Source organism: Sitodiplosis mosellana, unplaced genomic scaffold (assembly GCF_009176505.1).
Source record: "Sitodiplosis mosellana isolate CC-2019 unplaced genomic scaffold, AAFC_SMos_1.0 Smas_scaffold_6181, whole genome shotgun sequence".
Taxonomy (NCBI): Eukaryota; Metazoa; Arthropoda; class Insecta; order Diptera; family Cecidomyiidae; genus Sitodiplosis; species Sitodiplosis mosellana.
In genome coordinates, this window is record NW_022601422.1 from 3,327,609 (window position 1) to 3,351,705 (window position 24,097).

At 40.7% G+C, this 24,097-nt stretch overlaps 1 protein-coding gene across 1 annotated transcript in view; it reads right to left on the bottom strand.

The window, feature by feature from the left end:
* Window positions 1-24,097, bottom strand: part of LOC129576235 (serine-rich adhesin for platelets) — a 76,189-nt gene that overhangs the window by 2,253 nt on the left and 49,839 nt on the right. Inside the window, exons 3-15 of the mRNA XM_055460942.1 lie at window positions 21,004-21,054; window positions 12,530-20,340; window positions 11,694-12,488; window positions 9,173-9,934; window positions 7,225-9,094; window positions 2,347-7,086; window positions 1,800-2,228; window positions 1,579-1,674; window positions 1,262-1,450; window positions 824-1,092; window positions 464-690; window positions 240-372; window positions 74-170 (exon numbers count right to left, since the gene is read on the bottom strand). Of these exons, the coding sequence (XP_055316917.1) occupies window positions 74-170; window positions 240-372; window positions 464-690; window positions 824-1,092; window positions 1,262-1,450; window positions 1,579-1,674; window positions 1,800-2,228; window positions 2,347-7,086; window positions 7,225-9,094; window positions 9,173-9,934; window positions 11,694-12,488; window positions 12,530-20,340; window positions 21,004-21,054 (17,469 nt within the window). The remainder of the gene's footprint in view (window positions 1-73; window positions 171-239; window positions 373-463; window positions 691-823; window positions 1,093-1,261; window positions 1,451-1,578; window positions 1,675-1,799; window positions 2,229-2,346; window positions 7,087-7,224; window positions 9,095-9,172; window positions 9,935-11,693; window positions 12,489-12,529; window positions 20,341-21,003; window positions 21,055-24,097) is intronic.

A 24,097-nucleotide genomic window follows, 5' to 3' on the forward strand; every position in this document is an offset into this window, starting at 1 on the left:
ATTTGAAAACGATAAAATGTCGTTTCGAAAAAAAAAATGCATAAAAAAAAATCGAATAGAAACAAAATCAAACCTGTTTCACCCGAATGATATGGATAATGATGATTTAAACTGTCATCATTTAAATGACTCTTGCTATTATGCGTACTCGCCTTCTTCTTTACAAAATTCTGGAGAAAAAAAAAATTCGCCCAATTATTTTCCAACGTGAAACATTTCAAGAGAATGCGTAAATTTACCTTCGACGTTGATGGACTAGCATCTAAGTAGCTTAACAATTTCGCCTCCGCAGTTGAACCAATCGAATCGGTTGTTGTGAACATCGTTGCTTGCCCTTGAGTTGCCGTTGCTACACCCGTTTGCATCCCACGACTGAAAAAAAAAAACAAACATTTCATTCTATTTCTTTCGCTTCCGTTATTTATTTGATTTTCAAATGACTGTGGCAAAATAAGTAACTCACCGATCTTGATGTTGATGTTGTTGCTGTGGATCTGGTGGAGCTGGTGTCGTTTGTTGCGAATAGTATTTTGCGCGCGGAATCATCACCGGCAATGATTGATTTTGATCCATCGTTGCTGTGTTATTGTTACCTTTTGGTGGTGATGGGGCAACACCCTTCGGAGGTGCAGATGTCGGCTTGCTAACAACCTTTTTCGAATTTTTCGATGAAGCATTTTGCTGATGTTGCTATTTAAAATTAAACAATGTTTTCATTCGATTTTATTTTTTTTTACAAAACCAAAGTTTAATGTAAAAACAGAACATTTTCGTTTAAACCTATTCAAATTCGGTTGGTTTAGAATGATTGAACAAAAATTACCTTCTTCGTGACATATGGCAACTGCAACGAATCTTCACTCGTTTCGCTGCTGGTATCCTCGATCATTGCGCGTCTATCTTGCAGTGTTCCTGTTTTACTGCCACTTCCGTGCACAGTCAGAGTCTTGTGTGGCAGTATATCGATGCCAGGTACGACGGTTCGTCGTCGGCCACTACTTGGACGGTTGTGTTTCCAGCATGTTAATATGATACAAATCAACAGCAATGCAAACATAATACCGCCCAATGCGATTAGACCAACAAGCAACACTGTAAATTGAATTGCAAATTTGTTAATTTCAAAATATTTCAAAAAATCATTTAAAACAACATTTGATTTCATCTCGCTTTTAAAATAAAATATTAGTAAATCTCAAAGAAAAAAGCCTAATTTCCATAAAATATTGTTGGTATGATGGAAAATAGTGTGAAGCTTTACCTTTCAAATTGTATTGACACCTTTCGCCTGCATACCATTGGAAGCAATCGCAAAGCATTTCTTGCACTTCGCTATCTTCATCGATATGCTCAATGCAGCTTCCGTGATAATTGCATTGATTACAGCCCATCATTTCGGCTGAACACACTCGACCCGGATACAATGGATTCTCTGACATGTCGACAAAACCTGAAATTGAATTAGAAACCATATTATATTTTAATGAGAAAAAGCCAGTCTCATCGCATTAAATTCGATGGTGATTTTGAATTTTCAAAAATTGACTTCATCATTGCAATAAAAACTTAAAAAATTACCTTCTTTGCAGGAACAAGTATAGGTGCCACGCAAATTGAAGCAGTATGCATTCTCTGAGCAATCATGGTATTTCGCATTCATACATTCGTCGAAATCTGAAGGTAAATATATTTTATTAAGTAACGTCATATTTTATCTAAATTCGAGAACCCAAAAATCTTTTTTCTTAACTTGATAAGATAAATTTTTGAATAATATTGTGGATTGTAGCAAATCTTACCATTAGCACGTAGATGTTCAATGAGCGACTGTGATGAATACAAGTTGGTGCCGCCCAAATTGAAGTTATTCTTTTGCAAATACTTCTTGAACACGTCCATAATTTGCTCTTCGTTCTTTGAATTATCGGACAATTGCAGATGGAATTCGGTTTCGATGCCTTTCATTGGCAATGACATCGGTCCGATCGATACTTTCGACGATGCCTGTGTGCTGTTCGATCGAGTGATATTGTTGAAGCCAGCCACATGAACGCCATGATATATGTCACGTAGTTCGGATTGCATTACCATGCGATCGATGGCGTCGTGTACAACTTGCATCAAGTGCGAATATTTTGGTGACGATGGATTGCGCAATGCATCTTCGTATTTCAATGATTGACTCTGCAGCTGAGAAACGGCCAAATGCAACGTGTATGTGTACGTAGCTGCAAATTAAATTTGAAGAGAAAAATTAAATTAAAAAAAAAAAAACTTGCAAATTGGAAACACTTCGAATTTCATGTTCATCTCGACTTGTGTATTCATTTGGATCGATAAACTTACGTTTGCATGGTCGATCGAGGAACATTCGGGCGAAACCAGGTCGACAAATGCACCTGGCCAAATCGCCGGTAATCTGGCAAATTTCATTGTTAACCGCCTTGCAGTCCGGTTGGCATTCAGGCTGTGTGGTGACTCGGCTCTTATCATGTGATGTTCGTGTTTCTTCGATGATCGCTGCACCTTGGCTCTCAATGTGTTCGTCAATTTCATCGGCCAGATTGATATCATAATTGTGTGTGGTTGTTTTCGGCAGTTTAGCACCATTTTTCTTCGACACTTCCGATGAGCGTGGTGGAGTTGCAATCAGAATGCCGCCAAGCAGTACATGGCTAACATCATTTCGGTTATCATCTTCATCTCGTTTGGGTAAATCGTCGAAGAAATCATCATCATCGGTGGAAACATCGTCAATGGCTCCAATTGTAGCCTGGGCCTTCTTCTGTGTGCCGCTCGTCTTTTCATCATGATGCATTTTAGTGGTTGCATTTTGTAAATTCGTGCTCAACGTATGCAGTAGATCAGCGTTAATATTGATCGTTCCGAGTTTCTTGCGATCGGTCATCACAACGAAAATGCTATCGTTGGTGGCGTTGGCCGCCGCCGAGTTACTACCAACATGTTTTGTGATCGATGGTTCGGGGATTCTTGGTGTTGGCGCAATCATATGCTCAATATCATGAATGTCTTCCAATTCGAATGACTGATCTTCGCTGGACACATTCGAACTGTCGTGCTCATGTTCGCTTTCATCGTGCGGTGATCCAATGGCATAAATCGAGAACGATGGATTCGGTACGATTGATGCCGACGATCCGGAAACCTTTTGCATTGTAATTGGTGCAGTGAAGATGGTTGGTTTAATCGTTGGCTCGTGACTAACCCGGGTCGGTTTGACCAGTGTGTGCGTGATAGTGTCAACGAATGTTGATGTTTTCGTTCTGGTCAATGTGAGTAAAATTGTTGATGTGATGCCCTGTGATCGAACGGTTGTCTTGGTGGTTGTTACCGTTAACACTTTTGTATCGTGAACCGTGTGTCGAGTAGCCTTAACCGTTTGAACCTTAAGAGTTGCCGTTGGCTGGATGAAATTGTCGGTGGCCATTGTGGTTGATGGTGTGCCTCTTGATGTTGTGCTCATTGTTTCTTCAAAGATGTGATGCTGTGATGGCTGCTGCACCAAAACATTTTCATCGAATTGCGGTGACTGTGGCATGTGACCATTCGATGTTGGTTTGAATGGTTTTCGCGTTGTGATTTTCGGCAATTCTGGTTTCGAATCAATGCTATACCGAACATAATCATCCAAATCGATCACATCGTCACCTTTGGTAGTCGTAATGTCTGGTATTCGAGACGGTACCTTTGTAACCGGTTTCTCACGATCCACATTATGATATGGAATTCGTACACTATCATTTGGATCGCTATCGGCCACCTCTGGATCTTCAGTGCTCGTTACGATTTGTGGCTCACCAATGGCACCCATTTCTGTGCCACTTTCCACATAACTATCGTGATGCGTTGTAACGTATGACGTTTCTGGATAGTGCGTTGGAGCGGTAATGGAGAAATGACCTGCATTTGGTTTGTGCACCGGATGCAAATTGCCGTGTGAAATCGCCACTTTACCGTAGTTGCCATGCATTTCGGATGGTTGTTTCTTGATTTTCGGAATTGGGGGCGGTGACAATCCCATCACCTCTTCAATCAACACATTTTGGTGATGCGGTGACGGTGAAATGGCTGGCACATGCTTTTGAATATACGGCTTATAGTTTGTAGCATAAGTTGGTGGCGGTTGCATTTCAGTGGCCGGTGTTTTTGGATATACTTGTTCAATGACTGGCATTGGAACTTTTGTCTTTTCGCCAAACGGAATAAAGGCAGTGTTCGTAATGCCCGGCAAATTGTCCGTGGTCATAATTTGATTTGGATTTTCGGTAATCGCAGCCAAATTGTGTGGATTTATGCTCTCCTTGTAATCAAATATGTCGGCCTGTGCAATTTCCACATTCGACTGTGTTTCGTTGGTCTTTGTGTGTTTTACATTCGACACTGGCCGCTTCTCTTCGCCGATATTCAAATGCGATGTCTGCTCCTGCGTTACTGGTCGCTGTGGTGGGTAAACGAATGGTTTGCCGCGTGTGAAATCGAAAATGTCTGATGATTCTTGTATGGAATGTGTAATATTCGTTGATGGATCGGTGTAGTGGGTGATCTTTGAATCGGCATCTGGTTGATTATTCGATGGAACAAATGGTCGATGTGTGCTGTGCGTATTCACTTCGCTCGTTTGTGGTGTTTGATCTTGTGAAGTCGTTGGATGTCTTGTGGTTGTAAGCGGTGCATTGGGTCCAAAGTGGTTGGCATCGAATGGTTTGCTCGAATGCCAATTTGGTTTGATTGGTTCGCCTTGATGCACCGAATAATTCGTTGGGATTGGCTTGTTGTAATGCACTGGATATCTTGAGAATGGTTTTTGATTGATTGAAACCGGTCGTCGCGAGTGATGTGGTGGCGGAATTGGTGGTGGTCGATGTGCATCCGTGTACAATGGCCCAGCAAAGTGTGGTGGAACTGGAGGATTTTGCAGTGTAATATGATGCGGAGTTCCAAACTTCGATGGTCTTGGATCGACTGATTGATGTCCATAGAAAACAGGTTTATTATTTGGATTGCGATTGACATAACCTGGGCCGTGTGCCAAAATCGGTTTGTGCGTTTGAGTGTGATTCAACGGCACATACATATCATTGACTAAGTTTGGTGCAACAGGTGGAATTTGTAATTTCACTTGATGCGTTCCGAACGGCGATCGATTTGGACTCGTGGTCAGTGAATGTGGTGGCGTTGTTTGACTGTACGTTGGCCGTTCAGTTGTAAAGGTCACCGGGTATAATTCACTTGTCGATGGATACTTATTCCATAAGCTGTTTGCTTCGGTCTGTGTGAATGGGATGCGTTGATCTTTGGGCACACTCTTGGTCGTTGGTTTTGTGTAATCAGGAATTTGATTCAAATTATCCGAAAACGATTGATCGCTAGACACGAGCTGCGGCACCGAATTCGATTCCTGAATCACTTCGCCGTGCTCATTTTCGTAGTCATCATCTTTGTGCTGATCGATATTGAAATGTTCGTTTATTGATGGTGCTTGTGAATGCAACGGCAAATTGTCATCGTTCACTTCACCCGAAATGTTGGCATCGGCATCGGCATCGGCATCGTCTTGGCCCATACCCAAATTTATGCTTTGAATGTCAACTACGAACGGTGATCGATTATTATCGCGAATCAAATTTCCTGCTGGAATTTGAAGATATGGATTTGGCTCCTGATAACTGCGATTGAACACATTTGGAATGTGTTGGTTATAATGGTACTGTGGCTGAGGCTGAGGTTGATGTTGCTGTTGCTGTTGCTTATATTGTTGTTGCCGATGCTGCTGTTGCTGCTGATATGGTTCGTTCTTATTCGGAATTGTTCCCGATGTAATTGGAATGTCATTTGTGTCTTGATTTCTGAATATAATTGGCGGTACATGCATATCAACATCTTGACTCAAAACGTGTGAATCAACGTTCACTTTTTGATTGGCCACAGCTGGAATTGAACCAACTTGCACATTGTTCACGTCTTGCACTTGAGCGTTCACATTATTTGTGACAGCAATCGATGGCTGCGCATGAATGCTAACCACTTGATCGTTGGCATTTGGATATGGTGATGGATCGTCAAAGTATTCGCCAGACTTGTGCATCTCTTGCACACCGCCGAAAATGAGAGCACTTGAGCTACCGTGTGGAATCACAACCTTTGCAATTTGTGATGGTTGAATATTCACAAACAACGGTTGGCCAGTGGCACTTTCAACGACCTCTGGGAATTGATCAATGGTTTGAATGTCGTGTGGTCGATGTGCTGTTCTGGTGGGCTCAATCGTTTCCGCTGTGAATGAGACGATTTCTTGTGGTGCATGGTAAATGTGAACCGGTGGCAAATCCGTACTGTACACTTCTGGAATGCGCTGAATTTCAATAATATCATTCACACCGCCGGCAACATTGTTCAACACATATTTATGCATATCATTTTGATTTGGTTGCACACCAATATTCGGTGTTGGCAGCACATGATTCAGAGGAATCAAATTCGGTCGGACCGGCTGTTGAACTAAACGATTTAGCGGTTGATCCTTGTTGATGTGACCAAGATGGCCGCGGATTCGATTCAAGTGCACTTGGTTTGGATGCACCTGATTTGGGTGCACTTGGTTCAGATGTACTTGGTTTTGATGCAATTGATTCGGGTGTCCTTGGCTTGGGTGCCCTTGATTCGGATGTGGTCCTTGATTCGGATGTGGTCCTTGATTCGGATGTAGCCCTTGATTCAGAATTGGAGGTCCCTGATTTGGATGCACTTGATTTGAATATCCTGCGCTCGGATGCACTTGATTGCCGATCAGTTGATGTGGTGGCAAAGCAGACAGAATGTGTTGTGGCTTGTTCTGTATGAACATTGGTTTGTTTCGGAAGACGGGAATTTTATTAAAGTGTGGTGTTGCTTTGGCCAAATGCGGTGGTTTTTGTTGCAATGGCGGTAATGTTTTCTGCGGCAATGGTGGCGGTGGTCCAATATACGTTTCACTATGAACCGAGGAAATTGAATGCGAATCCGAATTAAACGATTCCGGTGACATATTGCCGTTTGCAATCGTTTTGACCGTTGAAACTGGAGTATCTGAAAGATTGGAAAAGAACACGAACTAAACTAATTTGCAGTTTTAGATTGAAATAATGTAAAAATGTCTTTATTTTGATCAAACAATATTCAAAATGTTTCTCCAAGATTCTGTAATTGAAAGAAAAACAAACCCACCTCTATTCAATGGAATTCTTGGCCGATTACCAGTTGGTCGTCCGAAAATAACATCCGAATTGGCTGTAATAACGTCACCGGGTGAAATCGGAATGCCGCCATCAAGAATTGGAACTTTATTCTTTTGATTTGGATTCTGGCTCAAATTTGGATTGGGTTTTGTGTGTAAGATTTCGTTGCTACTTTCAGAGTGATCGACAATTTCGGGAGGCAGAAAGTTGACGGGTGTTAAATTTTCAATATTTTCAAAATTCTCCTTGTTCCCATTAACTGGAATGTAAATCGGATTGCGTGCGTGTCCTTTGGCTGGTTCAATGTTACCCGGTGGTTGTGGCACTGTTACGCCACTTTGATTGCCTGCATAATTTTCGATATAATCCGGAATTGGTGGTAGGCTTCCGCCGTGTGGTCGAGCTGGCGTATACAATGGATACGGCGATGTATGATGCACGGTAATTGTTTGAGTATTACTTGCAATACTATCGTTGTTCCAATTGATCATGGGTTTGATTAAACCGGCAACGGCATCAATCATCGGACGAAGTACTTTCAAACCATTGAAATTGATCGATCCAATCAAATTGCTGACTGGTGATTGGGTTTGTGTTTTGATTTTTGTCGAATTTTTAAGCAATTGACTCGAATCGACTTTATTCTTGTTTACCGGACTAGTTTCATGTTGCTCAATCTCACTTCCAGCTGCCTCTTGATCATTTTCCAGGTCATTCTTTGTGTTATCAATTTCAATCAAATGCTCTTCGCTACTCTCTTCACTACTCAGAGCTGGTGAATTTGCGTAAACATTTGCCGTTTGCATATCATCTTTGACTTTTGAACTCGGATCGATGGTATTTTTTATTGCTGTTATTTCAATTGCTTGGCCATCGATCAAGGTGGCTAAAGTTGTGTACTTGAATTCATTTTTCATTTGTGGTTGATTTTGTTCGTCGCCAAAAAAGAGCAATTTCAGACGATGCACGGCCGTCGATGGCAAAAAGTTCATTGGAATCGATTCGGTGACAACATTTTCAACGACACGCGTATGCGAATTGACAACCGTCGACAAATGTTCATTGTCATAATCATCACGAACCGATGATGGCCCGTTCGATGCATCACTACTGGTCGGACCTTGCAACAGAGTTGTGAAATACGTGAATGTCGTGGCAAATGTTTTGGTTGCATACAAGTTGACAGTTTGTCTTAATTCATTGTTCATGAGCTCGTTGGATTCGGTTTTGTAATCATCTTCGAGGCCAATGTTATTGTCGAGCGGCTCAATGCGAATGGGTAATGCATTTCGTGTTGTCATTTGTGGTGCGGGCATTCGTTTTATTGTCGGATAAATGTAAAGCTTTTCTGTGGCCACAACGGATGACGTTGACATATTCGTACGCACAATTGTGCTGCCGTTGATCAAATACGTATTGAAGTATGTGTAGGTGACGAAGAACGTTTTTACAACATCAGTGGCCGATAGCAAGGGTGACGATAGAATATCGGCTTTGTCAGCTGGACTCTCATTTCCTTCAGCATCAATAGCAATGTACGATGTCATCACTGACATACTCTTTGATGGCAACAGCTCCGTGATCACCACTTGCTTCACCACATCCGTCGTACTGATCACCTTGGAAATGTCATTATCGGTTAGCGTTTTCGTCAATACCATCGTATTATAGTAAGTGTTCGTTTCGAATAGTGTTGCACTCGGTTCGGATGGTTGCAAAATCGATAAGTAATCCTCGGGCGCCGTTATTGTGTTTGTAACTGTGTGCTGTGATGTCAACACAACGGGCTGTTCGCCATCCAAAACGGTGTTCAAATACGTGTACGTCGTTTTGAAGACACCCGTTGCAAGATTTGGAGTCTAAAAGAATCAAAATGAAATTCCATTAAACAACCGGCCAATTTCGTATCACATTTGACATGTATTCACCTGACTCACCTGTGTCAATGTAATCCCGGATGAGCTTGTCGGTCGAATATTATAAGCGTTTCGCTCCTCGGTGGCCGTGTTTGTGATGACTTTTTCGCGACTTTCAATTTTTGTGCTGCCATCCACAACATATGTCGCCGAATATGTGAATGTTGTGAGACAGGTTTTGGTGACGAATTGATTTTTATTGTAAAACGATTGCAATTCATTCAAAACCTGTGTACTTTTGTCGGGATCCGTGGCGACAGCGACAGCACCGACAGCACCATTGTTCATCGTTTGTTGCGGTAGCATCAACAGCATATGATCTTTGAGTGTGCTGGGTGCCAGTGTTAATGGCATTTTAAATGCATCGGTTGTAGTTGTTAAAATTCGTAAATGTGTATTCGGATGGCCACCGGGCAATGTCGTCTTATCGCCAGCAACAATAACCTCAACACCATTCGACATGATGCGTGTGGCTAAATTATAGCGCGCCTCATCCGTCTGCTTATCTGCACTAACACCTAAATTATTTTGTAAACGACGCCGATCATGATTCTGACTAGATCGATCTTTTCTTTGGCGACTTTGGTAGTTTTCTTGCTTATTATTGTGCAGATAATGACTTAAATTATGCGATTGATTATGGCTATTTGTTGCTGACATCGACATCGACATTATGGATGACGCTGGACTCACCGCTCTGATACCCTTCCAATCATTTCGCACAAAACTCGCAGTCAAGCTTAATGCTGATGGTTTCGAACAATTTGCAGGAGAAAAGGAGGAAAAAGCACACAAATTTCAATTAATCAAATGTTTGAACAAAAATTATGTTTCAAATGTGTAACATTGTGCAATACTATGTCGTATATGTTTTTTGGTTCCGTTTAAAATGTTCGATTTTATTTTGTTTGGTATGTTTTGTGTTGATTATGTTTATGAATGTAATGTAAAATATGTAAATAAATGTGTGTGTGTGTGTGTGTGTGTTTTGTGTACAAATTGTCTAAATGCATACACTAAAAAAACTATAGCATCAAAATTGCCCAACGCCAAAAATTCAACATCAAAAATCAAATTCATTCAACTTAAAAGAAATCGTTGCAATGAAGCGACCATTGAATTGAAGCCAAATATATTAAATCTTACAATCGATTCATTTATTATCATTCATTTTCTATGGCAATTGTCTATTAGAACATGTGTGTATGGTGTATCCCATGTCAGAGGGGAAAAAATGTGTGTATGTGTGTGTGTCAAAGAAGAAGGAAATAGCTCAAGTATCAATCGATTGAAAACTATAATAAGAGAGACTATGATAAGTGAACATTAAAAATCAACATTTTCAATGAAAAAAAAAAAATGATTTAGATATAAAAATGGAAGCGCTCCGTTGCAAGATTTAAAACAATTTGAAGCCTTTTGAATTTTGACCGTGTCTGCAAGTTGTATTCCCACTTAAAGTCTATCAAAATGTCTAAGTATGTGTCATATGTTTTTCTGTGTACAAAAAAGCGGTGTTATAACTGTGATGTAAATAGTGTTTCATGTAAATAATTGGGGTGTGTAGTGGATTAGTTGTGTGTGTCATTTGTGTTACAAACTAATTAAAATTAATTCACTTCAATCGAATTATTCAATTTTTGCCAATGAATCCAAATATAAAATTTCGTTGTAAAAAAAAAAAATTTAATTAAAAGCTTTTGAAGCCAATTTATACTACGCATATTTCGAAAAAAAAAAAACTATTTACCGGGCATGAAATACCAAACGGAAAATCCAATTAAAACCGAACATAATGATCAAAACTCCAAATTTCGAATGAAAATGCGACGCCAAAAGTGTTAAATTGATTGAAAGTGAAATGGAATTAGGCATACATAGACTCTATTATAGCAATGGAGTCTCTAATTTATCACTCACCTGTACAGGATATAGATTTTATGTACAAATTCAGTGTATTTTTGTTTGTTCTTAAGAAAGGGATTGTTTTTCATGCGCACGTGTATCATCTGGATGATTGAGTTTGGTTCGTTTTAAGTTTTTAAACCAAAATAAAAACTGTACAAAATATGTGTGTGTGTATCGATATATTGTAGAGTAGATAGTAGAAGGCGGGTTGAGATATTGGTTAAAAAAAAAAAATTGGCTCTGATAAACCCACGATTCACACACGCAAACACACCGCAAAAAGGAAACCGGGTTGATGATGGTATAGCTGCTTGTTTCATGTCCAGAGGTGTCAATATATATTACAAAAGGTGTCTCGCATGGTCATCGTTTCTTCTTAAATCGTTTCGGTTTTTCTCGTTTTGTTTTATGTGTGTGTCAATTAAACATAGTCGGTTTTTCATGGTTTTTATATGTAAAATTCGACTGTTTTGTGGTCATAAATTGTGTGGCGATTTGAATTGTTTGTTCATTGCATCAAAAGTGCATTACTTCTCTGTCTTTAGACATTTGAAGTGCGTATAATTTGTTGTGTTCGAGTTGGTTGAATGGTATGCGTTATTGTGTCGATAAGCGTTCTGATTTTATCGCGTACAAATGTCGATGAAATAGTTTCCGATTGTTTGTCATGTACGCGTGTAACAAGGTATGTAAATGTTCGTTGTTCAGTGTTTAGGCGAGTTTTAAACTCAATCGAAATGTCAGGAGTAGTTTCCACAATCAATGACGGCGTCAGGGATGATAATAATGATGAAGATGCTTCGATGATGGAGGGTTCAAGTGCGATAAATGGCTTTGGTGTGATGCGACGACGTTTTACGAATAATTTTTTCTTTTGTTCCGTTGAAAGTGTGTGTCGATTGTTGATGGATTCGTTGCTTGAATCGTTTGATGTTGGTTGGGTCGATGATGCCGGTTGTTGTTTTCGTGGTGGTGGCGACGGCGACGGCGACGACGGTGTTGACGACGTTGGTGATGGTGACGGTGTGAATCGAGTTCGTCGAATTGGTACGATAATTCGTCGTTTGCTCGGCCGAATCTGAGCTGCTGCTGGAGTGACTGCACTCTGCTCACTCGATTCATTGTTAATTTCATCTTGAGTATTTTCGTTATTACTGCTACTACGTTTAAGGTTTAATTTATCATTTGCTTCACTACTAAGAGTATTATTTGGATTGTTTCCTATTTTCCTAATGAATTTTTTAATTTTGCGTTGTCGTTGCGCCACTGAACTCAATTGATTTACTGGCAATTCATCGTCATTGGATGCGTCGCGTTTGTTTCTGTTCAGCGATGCTTTCGATTTTTCTGGTTGGTTTTCTTCTTCTACTTCTTCTTCTTCTTCTTGTTGGTTGCCCCTTGCTGACTCTTCGACTGCATTGGTGACGACCTTTGAAGTGATGAGTGGGACGTTTTCATCACGGTCGCTTACAATAAAAAAGACTTCGTCACATAGTTGCTGACATCGCCTAGAATACTTTCAAGGCTTTGCGTTTCGGCCGGCAATCCATATTCAACACCATTCTGACTAGACTCAATCAAATTCAATTCGTTGGTGGTCGATGCGGCTGGCAAATAAATTTCATCAATGTTACTACCTTCAGCATTGTATACATCATTGAAATCAGGCAGCTGTGATGCTTTTACAATCACCTGATCGTCAATGGCTCGTTTCTGAAGCAATGCATCGGGTGTTGTGATCACCGTTGACAATACCGTACTGAATTCACCCGGTTTGCGACCACTCACATACAATGTGATGATGCTAGTCTCAAGTGGTGTTGGTTTGGACAATTTCTTCAGTTTATTTTGAAGGAATGCGGGCGGTGGTCGTTTTTCCGTTTTTTGTTCATGATGTTCATTTTCATACGATTCCAAGTCGGGATAATCCTCTTCAATCGGCTCGTCAATGTCAAGTTTTTTATTGTTTCTCTTGTCATCGAACGATTCTTGTGGCGTTTGTTTGCCCAACGTCAACAATGAATCTTGCAGTAAGCTTTGTGATTTGTCCAAATCAGCCGCATTGCCGGCATTCATCATCAAAATGTTCAATGGATTTTGCTGTTGCGATTGCAACAGTGGATTTTGATTTTGCTGCGCCAACAGCTGTTGCAACAGAATATTGTTGATATTTTGTGTTGGTTGCACAGTTTGTTGCGTTGGCGTCGTAACAATTGTGTCCGTTATGAATTCCGTAGCTGTTATCACATTAACATTATCATCGAAAATGGTGGTCATAATTTCTTTACCACGGAACGTAACCGTTAGAATGGTTGGTTCGGCATTTGATAAAGTTGTAACATAGGTCGTGCTTCGTGTCTTGTATTCGGTAACTGGAGCCAATTGGGTCGTTTGAATTGGATTGAATGGCAATTGTCCGCCCAATCCCAAGAGTTGCTGTTGCGGTAAAAGCTGCTGTGCACCGCCCAGATTGCCAAGCAAAAGTTGTGACAGCAAAATATTGGCAAGTGGTGCATCGGCCGAAATTTGTGGTTGAATGGTCGAAACGACCGGTTCAACATTGTACACGGTGCTTGGTATAATGTGTGAGTATGATGTTTTGCGGCGGTTAATTTGCGTTGGCGTAAAGGTAACTGATGTCGTTGGTGTTTCTTTCAAGAAGAATTGCGTGATTTCAGTGGCTCCTTTGACGATATTTGTTGCTTCGCTGCTCAAAACCAATGTAAGCCCGTTGTGAGCACGTGCTGTGGTGCTGTATTGTTGTGGTCCAAGTACTTCGATGCTCACTTTATCGGTGATAACGTTTTTATAGTCCGTATTCCCGCCATTAACAACGGGAATGGTCACTTCAGTTGGAATGTGATGAGTTACAGTGATTGTTCCGTCAAAGTTTGGAATATACTCATAGTCGATTGCATCGTTAGCAACTCTACCGCGGGTACGAGTCGATCCACGTGATGGTGTTCGAGCATTTGATGTACCAGTCGTTCGTCCACGTCCGCTGCGCGAATCACTCGTATAGCTATTGCCGTAATTTCTCAATCTCGGTGTTTTTGCTCGCGATGAGGATGTTGGCAATGGCTTTCGTCGGGCCGATGATTGTGGCACATATCCATTCGAATTAGCGCCTATGTTTTGTGTACGGCGAAAATTCGATGATCGACTAATTGCCGGTGCATGATTGTTTGAAACTTCCTTTTCACTGCCGCTGCGCAATGTGAATTGAGCTCGACTTGGTTTGGCCGCCGTTTTTGTTGGACGAATTCGTGAGTTTGCATTCGACGATTGGGTATTTACATTTTGTAGAAATTCATGTGCATCGGCGTTGTTTGTCGGCCGATATCTGGATGTGTAACGTGTGTTTTGGGTTTTTGGTCGTTGTGTTGGTACTTCAACATCATCATAGTAGACATCATCATTGCTAGCGCGAGCTGCAATTTGTGGTTGCGGTGCACTGCGCGTTGCTGGTTGACGATAACGTGAAAGAGTCCGGGTTCCATAGTCAATTTGACGCTTTGTTCGTTTGCGACTCCTCAAAGCGAATTGTGGAGTGAATGCGACTTTGTTATCACGTCTATTACGACCGTCATACTCTGGATCGACCGTATCTTCGGCACCCTCGACAATTTCACCATTCTCCTCCTCATTGGCTTGTTCTTCGTTATTTGCTTCGTTGGCTACGTCGTTGATTTCCTCTTGGTTCGCTTCAGTGGTGGTCTTGAACAGCGAACGTGGTGGAAACAATCCATTGGACGAGGTGCGTGGTCGATTGGTGAGCGTGGCCAAACCGGCTGGTTTCTGGAATGATCGTTGTTTTGGCTTGGGTGTTGTACTCGTTGTGGTTGTTGTTTGAGTGGCTCGTGCTCGTTGCAAGGGTGATTTTCGAGTAGAAACAGAGACTTGAGCCGCACGTGGCGTGCTAGTCGGTTGGAAACGACTCGCTCCCGATGTTAACGGTCTACGGAATCGCAACAATGGATTTTGATTGCGACGTGCATTTTCCGTAGTTGTGCTTACTACTTCTTCATCCTCTTTGTCCTCATCAACTTCCGCTTCTTCTGGATTCGATTCAATGGGCTCGGTGGTTGCTTCTTCTTGTTCGGGTGCCTTTGTTGTGGTGGCATCACGCAATGATGGCGATAGTGTTGGATTCGTACGGAATCGCACTGAACTTGGCGAAATGCTCAACCGATTTCCGGGCAATGCGCTTGATCGGAATAAATTTCCGACTCTTCGGGAGCTACCCAGCACGCCCGACGTTTGCGAAGATGGTCGAACGGATGATGGACGAATGGCGCGTGCACTTCCGCTTGGTACAGCCGATGATGGTCCACTTGGGCTCACCGAACTCGTTCTCAAGCGTGAAAATCGTTTCGATCCACTTGCAGATGCTGCTGATGCAGTGGACGATACACCTGGTATGAACGGAGCGTTGCTTGTTCGCCGTGCACCACCACTAAATCGTCGTGTGCTTGTTGTTTCTTGCTTACCAATTGCTGGCGTGGCACGAATCGTTGGCGTAAAGTCACTTTGTGTGATGATTGTTGCACTGCTGGCAAGTAAATTCTTTCGTTTCGGTGCAAATGTTGGACGATTTCTTGAAGCGAATGGCCGAATGACCGGTGTAAATGTCTTTTTCTTTGTGGCAAATGTTAATCGAGATTTTTTGCGTCCATTTTCATCGACTTCTTCTTCTTCTTCTTCACCTTGTTCATCATTTTCATCCTCTTCGCCTTCCGTTTGACCGGCATCGGTGTGCGAATCACTCAATGAACTTTCAACGGCAGCCGGTGTTGGACTAATCACTGTTTCCGTTGGCTTAATGGATGTGGTGGTGGCGGTTGGTGCGATGCTGGCTACTTGTGTCTTATCAATAATATAACTTGATGTACTTTCGATGATTTGGGCATAACGATTGTCGATAATCGTTCCGATCACTTTCGATTGATACAAAGTTGTCGTTTGATTGGCCACAATTTTGCCATTAATCAAACGAACCAGGCCCGTTTTGTGCTTGTTATCGGCGTAATTTGGTGTTGCCTCCAAAATTGAACTCTTTTTGGCTTCATCAACCCGAACCGACGAAGTCTTTTCGGTGGTTTGAGTGTACATATCATCGACGTAGGTGCCAATGGCTTTTGTTGTATAGAAAATGGTGGAAATACCTTCAGCATCCACAATTTTACCGGCATTAATCGATACAACACTTTCCTTTGGTCTTTCCGGTCGTTCGGACAATTTTTCTTTTGTCAATTTCTTTTCGCTCTTTCCATCGGAAATTTGATTCAAATTCACATTATCCAAATTGATGGCACGGCCAACTGGTGTTATCATAGCTGTCGATTCAAGCGTTGGAGTAACAACATTTGTAACCGTTTCGAAGCGACTATTGAGAATGGTATCGTCGCCAACATATGATGTGGTGTAGTATGTGTATGTTGTGAAATAAGTCGTTGGCTCTTGTACGGGTGTTGGTATCACAACCGAAGCTTCGACCACATTTTTAGCTTGAATTTTCTTGGTTTCCGTCTCTGTATCACTTTCAATGGGCGAAGCTTCAACAATTGATGGTGATGGGGCAGCAACAACAATTGTTGGTGGTGCATCTACATTGGGTTTCACACGTGCCGTGGGGAATATTTCTTCGATGGCCAATGTTGAAGCAGTTGGTGACACAACATTCGAAACAATCTTTGTATTTGATGTGGTAAGCACTTCGCCTTCTTTGAATAGTGTCGTCCAGTAGGTGAATGTGGTGAAATATGTCGTTGGCAATACTGGTTCATCGGCAAGTGCAGCCGGTGGAATTATGATCGTTTGAGTCGGTTGAAGCGTTTCGGTGACCACATTTGTAATTGTTTCCAATCGCGATAGAATTTGACTTGTATCACCGGCATACGAAGTGGTAAAGTATGTGAATGTTGTGTAGCTTGTTTGCAACAGCAGTGTGGATGATGGCAAAATCTCTTCATTTTGACTTTCCGAACTGATTTGATCCTCCAAAATATTGTTCAATTGCTTGCGAATACTTTCGACCACTCGTTTTGTATCGGGGATTTTGATCGTTTTGCCCGTCGAATTGTATTTACTAACAGCAATTGTGGTTTCTTCGGCCTCTTCATCTACGATATCTTCGTCTTTGTCATGTTTTTCGCGCGATGGTTCAGTGGTTGTATTGCCATTTTCACTGTCGTTAGTTTGTGTAGTTGTAACTGCCTCCGATTTGCCAGAGCTTTTCAACGATCGAACCATTGTGCTGTAGCTTGGCTGAATCACATGATTATCCAAATCATTTTCCTCTTCTTCCGATGCTTCAGTGCTTTGGTCTTCTTTTTGTTCGTCAACTTCGTTCAATTTTTCATTGGCCACCAGTTTCGTTGAGAAAAGTCTATCCTCTTCAATCAATTTCGTCGGTTTCACTGATTGTCCAACGAAATTCGTGTACACTTCTGTTCTGGACGCGATTTCCGTTTCACCATCCGCAAAGATTGTCGTATAATAAGTGTACGTGGTGTAGAATGTCTTCAGTGAGCCTTCGACTTTTGAGGCTTCAATGGCCGAATCGCTCAGAATCGGTGTGGCTTGATTCAAACTTTCAACCACACTGTCATCGAAAACATCTTCAATGCTAATGGGTTGCTCTTTGCGTGCACTGGCCGTTGTCTTTGCTCCATCGCCAACCGTCTTCGTTGGTTCAATGCGTTCTGTTTTATCAGACATGCTGGCAACCAAATCGGCCAATGCTGCATCGGACTTGATCATTGACATATCCAAAGTTGATGTCACGATATTGGTAACGACTTCCTTGCGACTCGAAACACTGCTCGTGTATCCATGGAAGAAAGTGGTCAAATATGTGTACGTTGTAAAGAGTGTTTTGTAGATGAGTTCAATTTCTTCTTCTTCCGAGTCATTTGTCGATTCGGTGGTGGTTGAAGACGATACTGACGATGTGACCGCTTCAATGGTGTTGCCTTCAACATTTTCTGTGGTCGCAACATTTCCACCGTTTTCATCGATTTGTTCAGCTTCGCTCGCATTTTCGGTGGTTGTTGGTGCTTCCTCGGTAGTTGTGGTTTGAGCTGGATAGTTGTCCCTAAAACGATTGAACAACTTATTTCGCTCCTTAACGCTAAGCCTGATCGGTGGTTCAATTGTTTTTGTCTTTTCAACCGATTGAACGGTTGTCGGTTTGATTTCTTCTTTCACGGCTTTTGTGCATTCCCACGCGACATCGGTTTCGACAACTTCATTCGATTGAACCGAAGTTGTGGTTGACTCATCGTCATCATCATCCGGAATGAAGAATGTCGTCAAATATGTCAACGTTTTATAAACAGTCGATGGTTTCAATGTGTATCCAATGCCACATTCCGGCTTTTCCTCCGATTGCTCGGCCGAGTCGGTGGTGGTGGATTCAAGTTTTTCTCTTTCCTCATCGTCGGTTTCTTCTTCACTTTCGCTTTTGGTGGTTTGAATTGGTGCGGTTGTGGTTGGTTCTGGTAAATCTTCCGTTGTGGTCAGTACATTTACATCATTTTCAGTGGTTGTTTCGGCCGATTCACTGACTGCCGACACAACAATTGTGCTCGGTTTAATGTCTTGCGTCGATGAAATTAGTAAGAATGGATCGTCTTCGAAGAAAATGGTCGTGGCTCCGGTCAGAGTTTCAGCGGGTTGTTCGTGTGCAACCTCTTGACTACTGCTTTCCGATGATTTATCTTGGGCTGCCAACGAAGCGAATATTTTAGCGATATCTTCATCGGATGGAATCGAAAGCATAACTGGAGCCTTGCTAGCGGTTGTAGCGGCAACAATTTGAACACTTGGTGTTTGAGCCACTTCTTCAGTTGACACTTGCACTTCGCTTGCTTCGATCACACTTGGTGACAGTTTGTATTTGAGTGAATTTTGTTCCTTGGCCAAAATCAATGATTTTTGTTCTAATTCTTCGACACTTTGTTCCTCCGCCGTTTCGGTACTGATATCAATTGATACTGGTATCTTTACTGTTTGAACATCTTCGTCTTCATCTTCATCTTCTTGCGATTCAGTGGTGGTGGTGGTTGCTTCCGTTGTAGTTGTCGTTGTCGTTGTAGTAGTTGTTGTTTCAGCCTTACTCTTGCGATTATGATCTTCGATAGCATTCAAAGTCAAAAGTTTCGTTTGGGCAATGCTTTGATGTTGTTTAACGGTTGGTGTGGCTTCGACACGTGCACGAAGCGTAGCTTCTCCTTTAATCGAAGTCACTTTGCCGGTGCTGGGAGGTGCAGTATTTGGCGAGAAAACAATAACAGTGTTGCCAACAATGGTGGTAAAATCGGCAAATCCATAATATGTCACCGACTGCAATTGCTTTTCTTCTTCGGAGAAACCGGCGATTGGAATACTAATCGATGTCAATTGTTTGCCAACACGATTTTGTTGTACATCAACTGCTTGTGGACTACCAGAGAATCCATCACGTTCTTCGCTGCTATCCGCTGTATTTTCGGAACTTGTATACGAATCAATACCCTCAAATGAATAACCACTTGGGATGGTGAATGTTGGCAATTCCACATTTGATTTCACTTTTTCGGGACTAAGTTGTATCTTAAGCTCAACATTTTTTGCACTTCCACCGTTGCCAGTGCTACTGCTACTGCTACTCTCTGAAACACTAAACGATTGCCGAACTTCGGCCTTTTCTTCGACCGGCACAATACGCACTTGTGCCGCACTTTGCGGTAACAATTCAAATTCAATATCTTCGCCAGACCCAAAATTCACCGAATTTACCGCAACCGTATGAACATTGTACACTTTGCTCGGATTATTTGGCGATATATAATCGGTATTTTTGATAAAAGTCACCAAATTGTCATCGTCCGTTTTTTTCGTATTGGTCGTTTGTTGTTGTTGTTGTTGTTGTTTGTCGTTGTCGTCGTTGGTTCCAATGGTCAATGTATTGTCTGCGTATTTAACGGCACCAACCACTTGGGTCGGCACAATTTGATTGAATGCAATCGTTGATGTGGCCGTTGCAGCGGCAGATGCGTCAATCTCATTGTTATTACTGTTACTGTACACGACGCGTGAGCTTTTCGTCAATAATTGTGCGTACAGTCGTCCATTGTCAATAGTTTTACCAAGTACTTGGGTCACATATTCAGTTGTCACGCCGTCTTGGATGAACGTGCGTGCGGTTGATGTGAGCAGACCAACTTCCGGTTTTACGTTGAGAAAACGTCCATGTGCCGCCCGATTATTATTATCCACTAACAATATTGTTGTTATATCTAAACAGTTTTTGTTTTTATGTATATAAAATATATGTACAAAATGTGCATTCGTTTTTGTTGGTAATTGTTTTTGTTTTTGTTTGTGAGAGGAGGAAAGAGAGAGAGAAAGAGAAATAAAGAATCGATTAAGTAAACAAAAAAGATACACTTAATGCTATAAACAACTTAAAATTTGGGTCGAAAATTGGAAACGAAAATACAATGGAAGAAAATTGAAAGAGATTAGCGAAAAATGACAGAAATTACAAAGAAATAAAGGAAAAAATGCTGAAAAATTTGGAACTTGTTACCAAACATAGGAAAAAATAGGATAATATTTTAGAAAATTTGATGTCATTGAATCTTTTTTTCTTCCAATTCTTAAGACAGATCATTAATTAAGAACAGAGGAAAGCTCATACAGAGAGAAATGAACACAAAAAGCAACGAAAATTTGCAAAATAATTTACATAAGACATCATCATTTGTTCAAGAAGAATAGAAAATGCTGTACAAGTTTTCATTTTAGACATAGTCATCATTTTTTCAAGACAAAAATTGTTCTAATTAGATAAGAAATAATTGTTACATAGAATTCTTTTAATGTTTTTTTTTTTGTTTTATTCTTTTCTATTTTCCAAATGAAGAGAAAGTGGTTGATTTAAGCCACGAATCACATACCTGCTTTATTTGAGTCAAGTGATGGCGTTGGCTGAAGGTCTTTGTTGTGTTCTGCAATGGAAAGAAACAATAAATTTTAAATTATTAATCGTAAAACGAAAAAATTGCATAAAACCAGTTTTAAATTTGTCCAAATTGTTTATCTAAACTATGTAATCAAAAAATATGAGTCGGAAAGTGACCTAAGTATGTTTGGAATGTGGTAACGGAACAAGTTCTTAGCAACAAGCAGCAGCAACAGCGACGAACAAAAATTGTGTTATGCCAGTCATTTATTTATTATGGCTTGGTTTTTTATTTTTCTGGCCAAACAAAAAATTTCACTGACATAATTCGAGTGTAATTTTTTTTTCGCTCACATTTTTGTGGGGAATCCAAAAAAAAGGCAAAGCCATTGCAAAAATTGTGGGTCATATGTAGAAATGGAAACGAGAAAAAGAAGAAACAGTCAGCCGCAATTGACACGCTATACTATGGATCATAGTCTATGATCATGTATTGTTTTCTGTTTCCTCTTCTAATTGAAATCTAGATGAACGCCGATGATGTTGAAGAAGAAAAAGGAAAAAACGCACGAATAGCGAAAAAACAAACACAAATATCTCGAGTCATGAAAAAGAACCAAGCCGTTTTCTAATTGCTTCTTCAAATCAACGATAAGTCAATCAGTGTGTGTGTGTGTGTGTGTGTGTGACACGGAGTGTGGTTTGCTGTCAGATTGAGTTATTATGTCGATGTTTACAGATCATGTTTCATAATTTGGCTGGGTTTACTCACTTTTCCGCCGTATTTTCTATATCTTTTTTTTCACCATTCATTCGTTACTTTCTTATCGTAGTGAATCTGGGAAGTACAGAAAATAATGAAGTAACAATGTAACTGCGTGAAAAGAATGAGCAGCAGAAACAAAAACCAAGATCATTCATTCTAAACAAGACCACCGGCAAGCCGAAAAGAAATGAGTCACAACGAAATGTGAAAAAAAAAAATGATGTTGATTTACACACAATTCACTCGCTCTCTATCTCTCGCCTCCGAATTCTAAGCGCTTGATTTGGGCCACGCATTAGAATTGTGTGCGATTGAAAAGCAAGCGCCGGAAATGAAGCGGTTAAAAAATATTACACCGAATGCGAGCACACACTTTTTTCGGGCGTTTTTCTCGCTTAATTGGTCGAACCAGGTAAATTACGCACACAAATTGACTGACAAAAGGCGTTTTTCTCTCTCTCTTTGTTTTTGCAATTGATCAGTTGGTGTGTTCACGTGTACATTCCAGTTTTTCTTGTACCAATCGATCGATTGTTTTGAGGCCTATTCCATTTAATTTTCTCTTGTTGGATTTTATTGTTCGAAAATCAGTTTGGTTTGGTATTTCAACAGCTTTATTCCTTTTGTTCACTTAAGTTGGCTTCGGCAAAGATTAACGATAACTGTTTTCGACTTAATTCTAAATAATTTCCGACGTCCCATGTGTGTAAGCACCATTCCAATGGACAGGAAAACTCATAAGTTTGCATTTGTCGAACGATTTTGTTGAAGAAAAAAACAGCAACAACAATTCCAATGCGGCGATACCTCGAAACAATGCAATTGAATGCATAATTGAGCAGTCGTTATGCGACCCCTTTCAAATCAACTGCACGACTCTCTTGCCCAATCTCTCTCTCTCTCTCTCTCTCTCTCCCTCTGTGTGTCCATCTTTCTCTATCTCTCACACAAAGACGTCTACGTAGTATAAGGGAGTAAATCATGTCTTATGGCGATTAAAGAAGACAAATCGGGAACTAAAGCTGTCAGACAGACACTTTTATCTGGTGTGCAGATCGTGATTTGTGGCGTTTTGATTGAGTAAATTGTGGTTGTTTGTGTGCAAACACCTCTAGAGAGAAGGTGTTTTCCCAAATTAAAACGAAGCGAACGAGAAAAAAAAAAATAAATAAACTGCATACGGTTTAGGTAAACAGATTTATTAAATAATAGAGACATTTTTGCGGTTTCCACTTATTTTATTGTATGTAGTGAGTCAATGAACGGTGTGTGTAAATGACAGCAGAAACAGCAGAAAAAAATAAATCTCTTGCGTCTAAATGACATTGGTGATTTTTCAGTGTCTTGCTCAACCAATTCACAAAGCCCTTTCTTCACTGTTGCCTGTCAATACGCTTTCCACTCGGTATGTATGTTTTTTCGACATGTTTTAAATATTTTTTGACATAATTTCAAACACGACGCGGTGTAAATTGTTTACATCGATTATTATTGCATTGACTTTCGCCATTCAATATCGGATAATTATATGATTTATTGAAAGAGAGAAGCGAAAAACATGAAACATAACTCATGATATTGAGCCTGAATTCTCAGCGATACCGGCTCAGAATGTCGAATCAACGCTCAAATCGAACTGGTAATTATTGTTTTTTTCATTCGTGCACTCACACATTGAAAATCATATGGTTTTTCTGTTTTATCAGCCAGTCTATGTTAACAAAATGAATAACAATGCACAACACATTGTAGCGCTGCTGAGTTTTTTTTTTTTTGTTTTGTCTTGTTTTGTGTGTGCCTACAATTTCCATTGTTATTGGCAATGAGATAAGCGTTGACTTTCGCTTAAATCATCGAACTCACAAAAGGCACACAACACGGCAACACGAACACTCATAAACGACGCATCACCACTCATAACGTGATTATTAAACGGCCATATTTATGTAGATGGCTTCGGAATTGAAGTTTTTGTACATCATCCACTTCGCATATAGGTAATAATCAATTCACTTTTTCTTTCATTAGAAAAATTTCATTAAATATATATTATAATTTCGTTAAAGCAATTAGACCTTTCAATCTCATTCGGTTTGCTAATGCAAAACATGTAACGTAAGTTGTCGGCATCGCTCTTTTTTTTTCATCATTCCCTCCATGGTCTCTTTATTTCTTCTTCTTCTTCTTCTTCTTCTTCGTGTGTATGTATCTCGTAATCTCGAAATCTACTTGCAAAATACATTCAACGCAATAAAACAAAACGGCTGGCCTAAGCGGCTCGTGAAAAAGAAGAAGAAGAAGAAGAAGAAGACAGCCACAATAA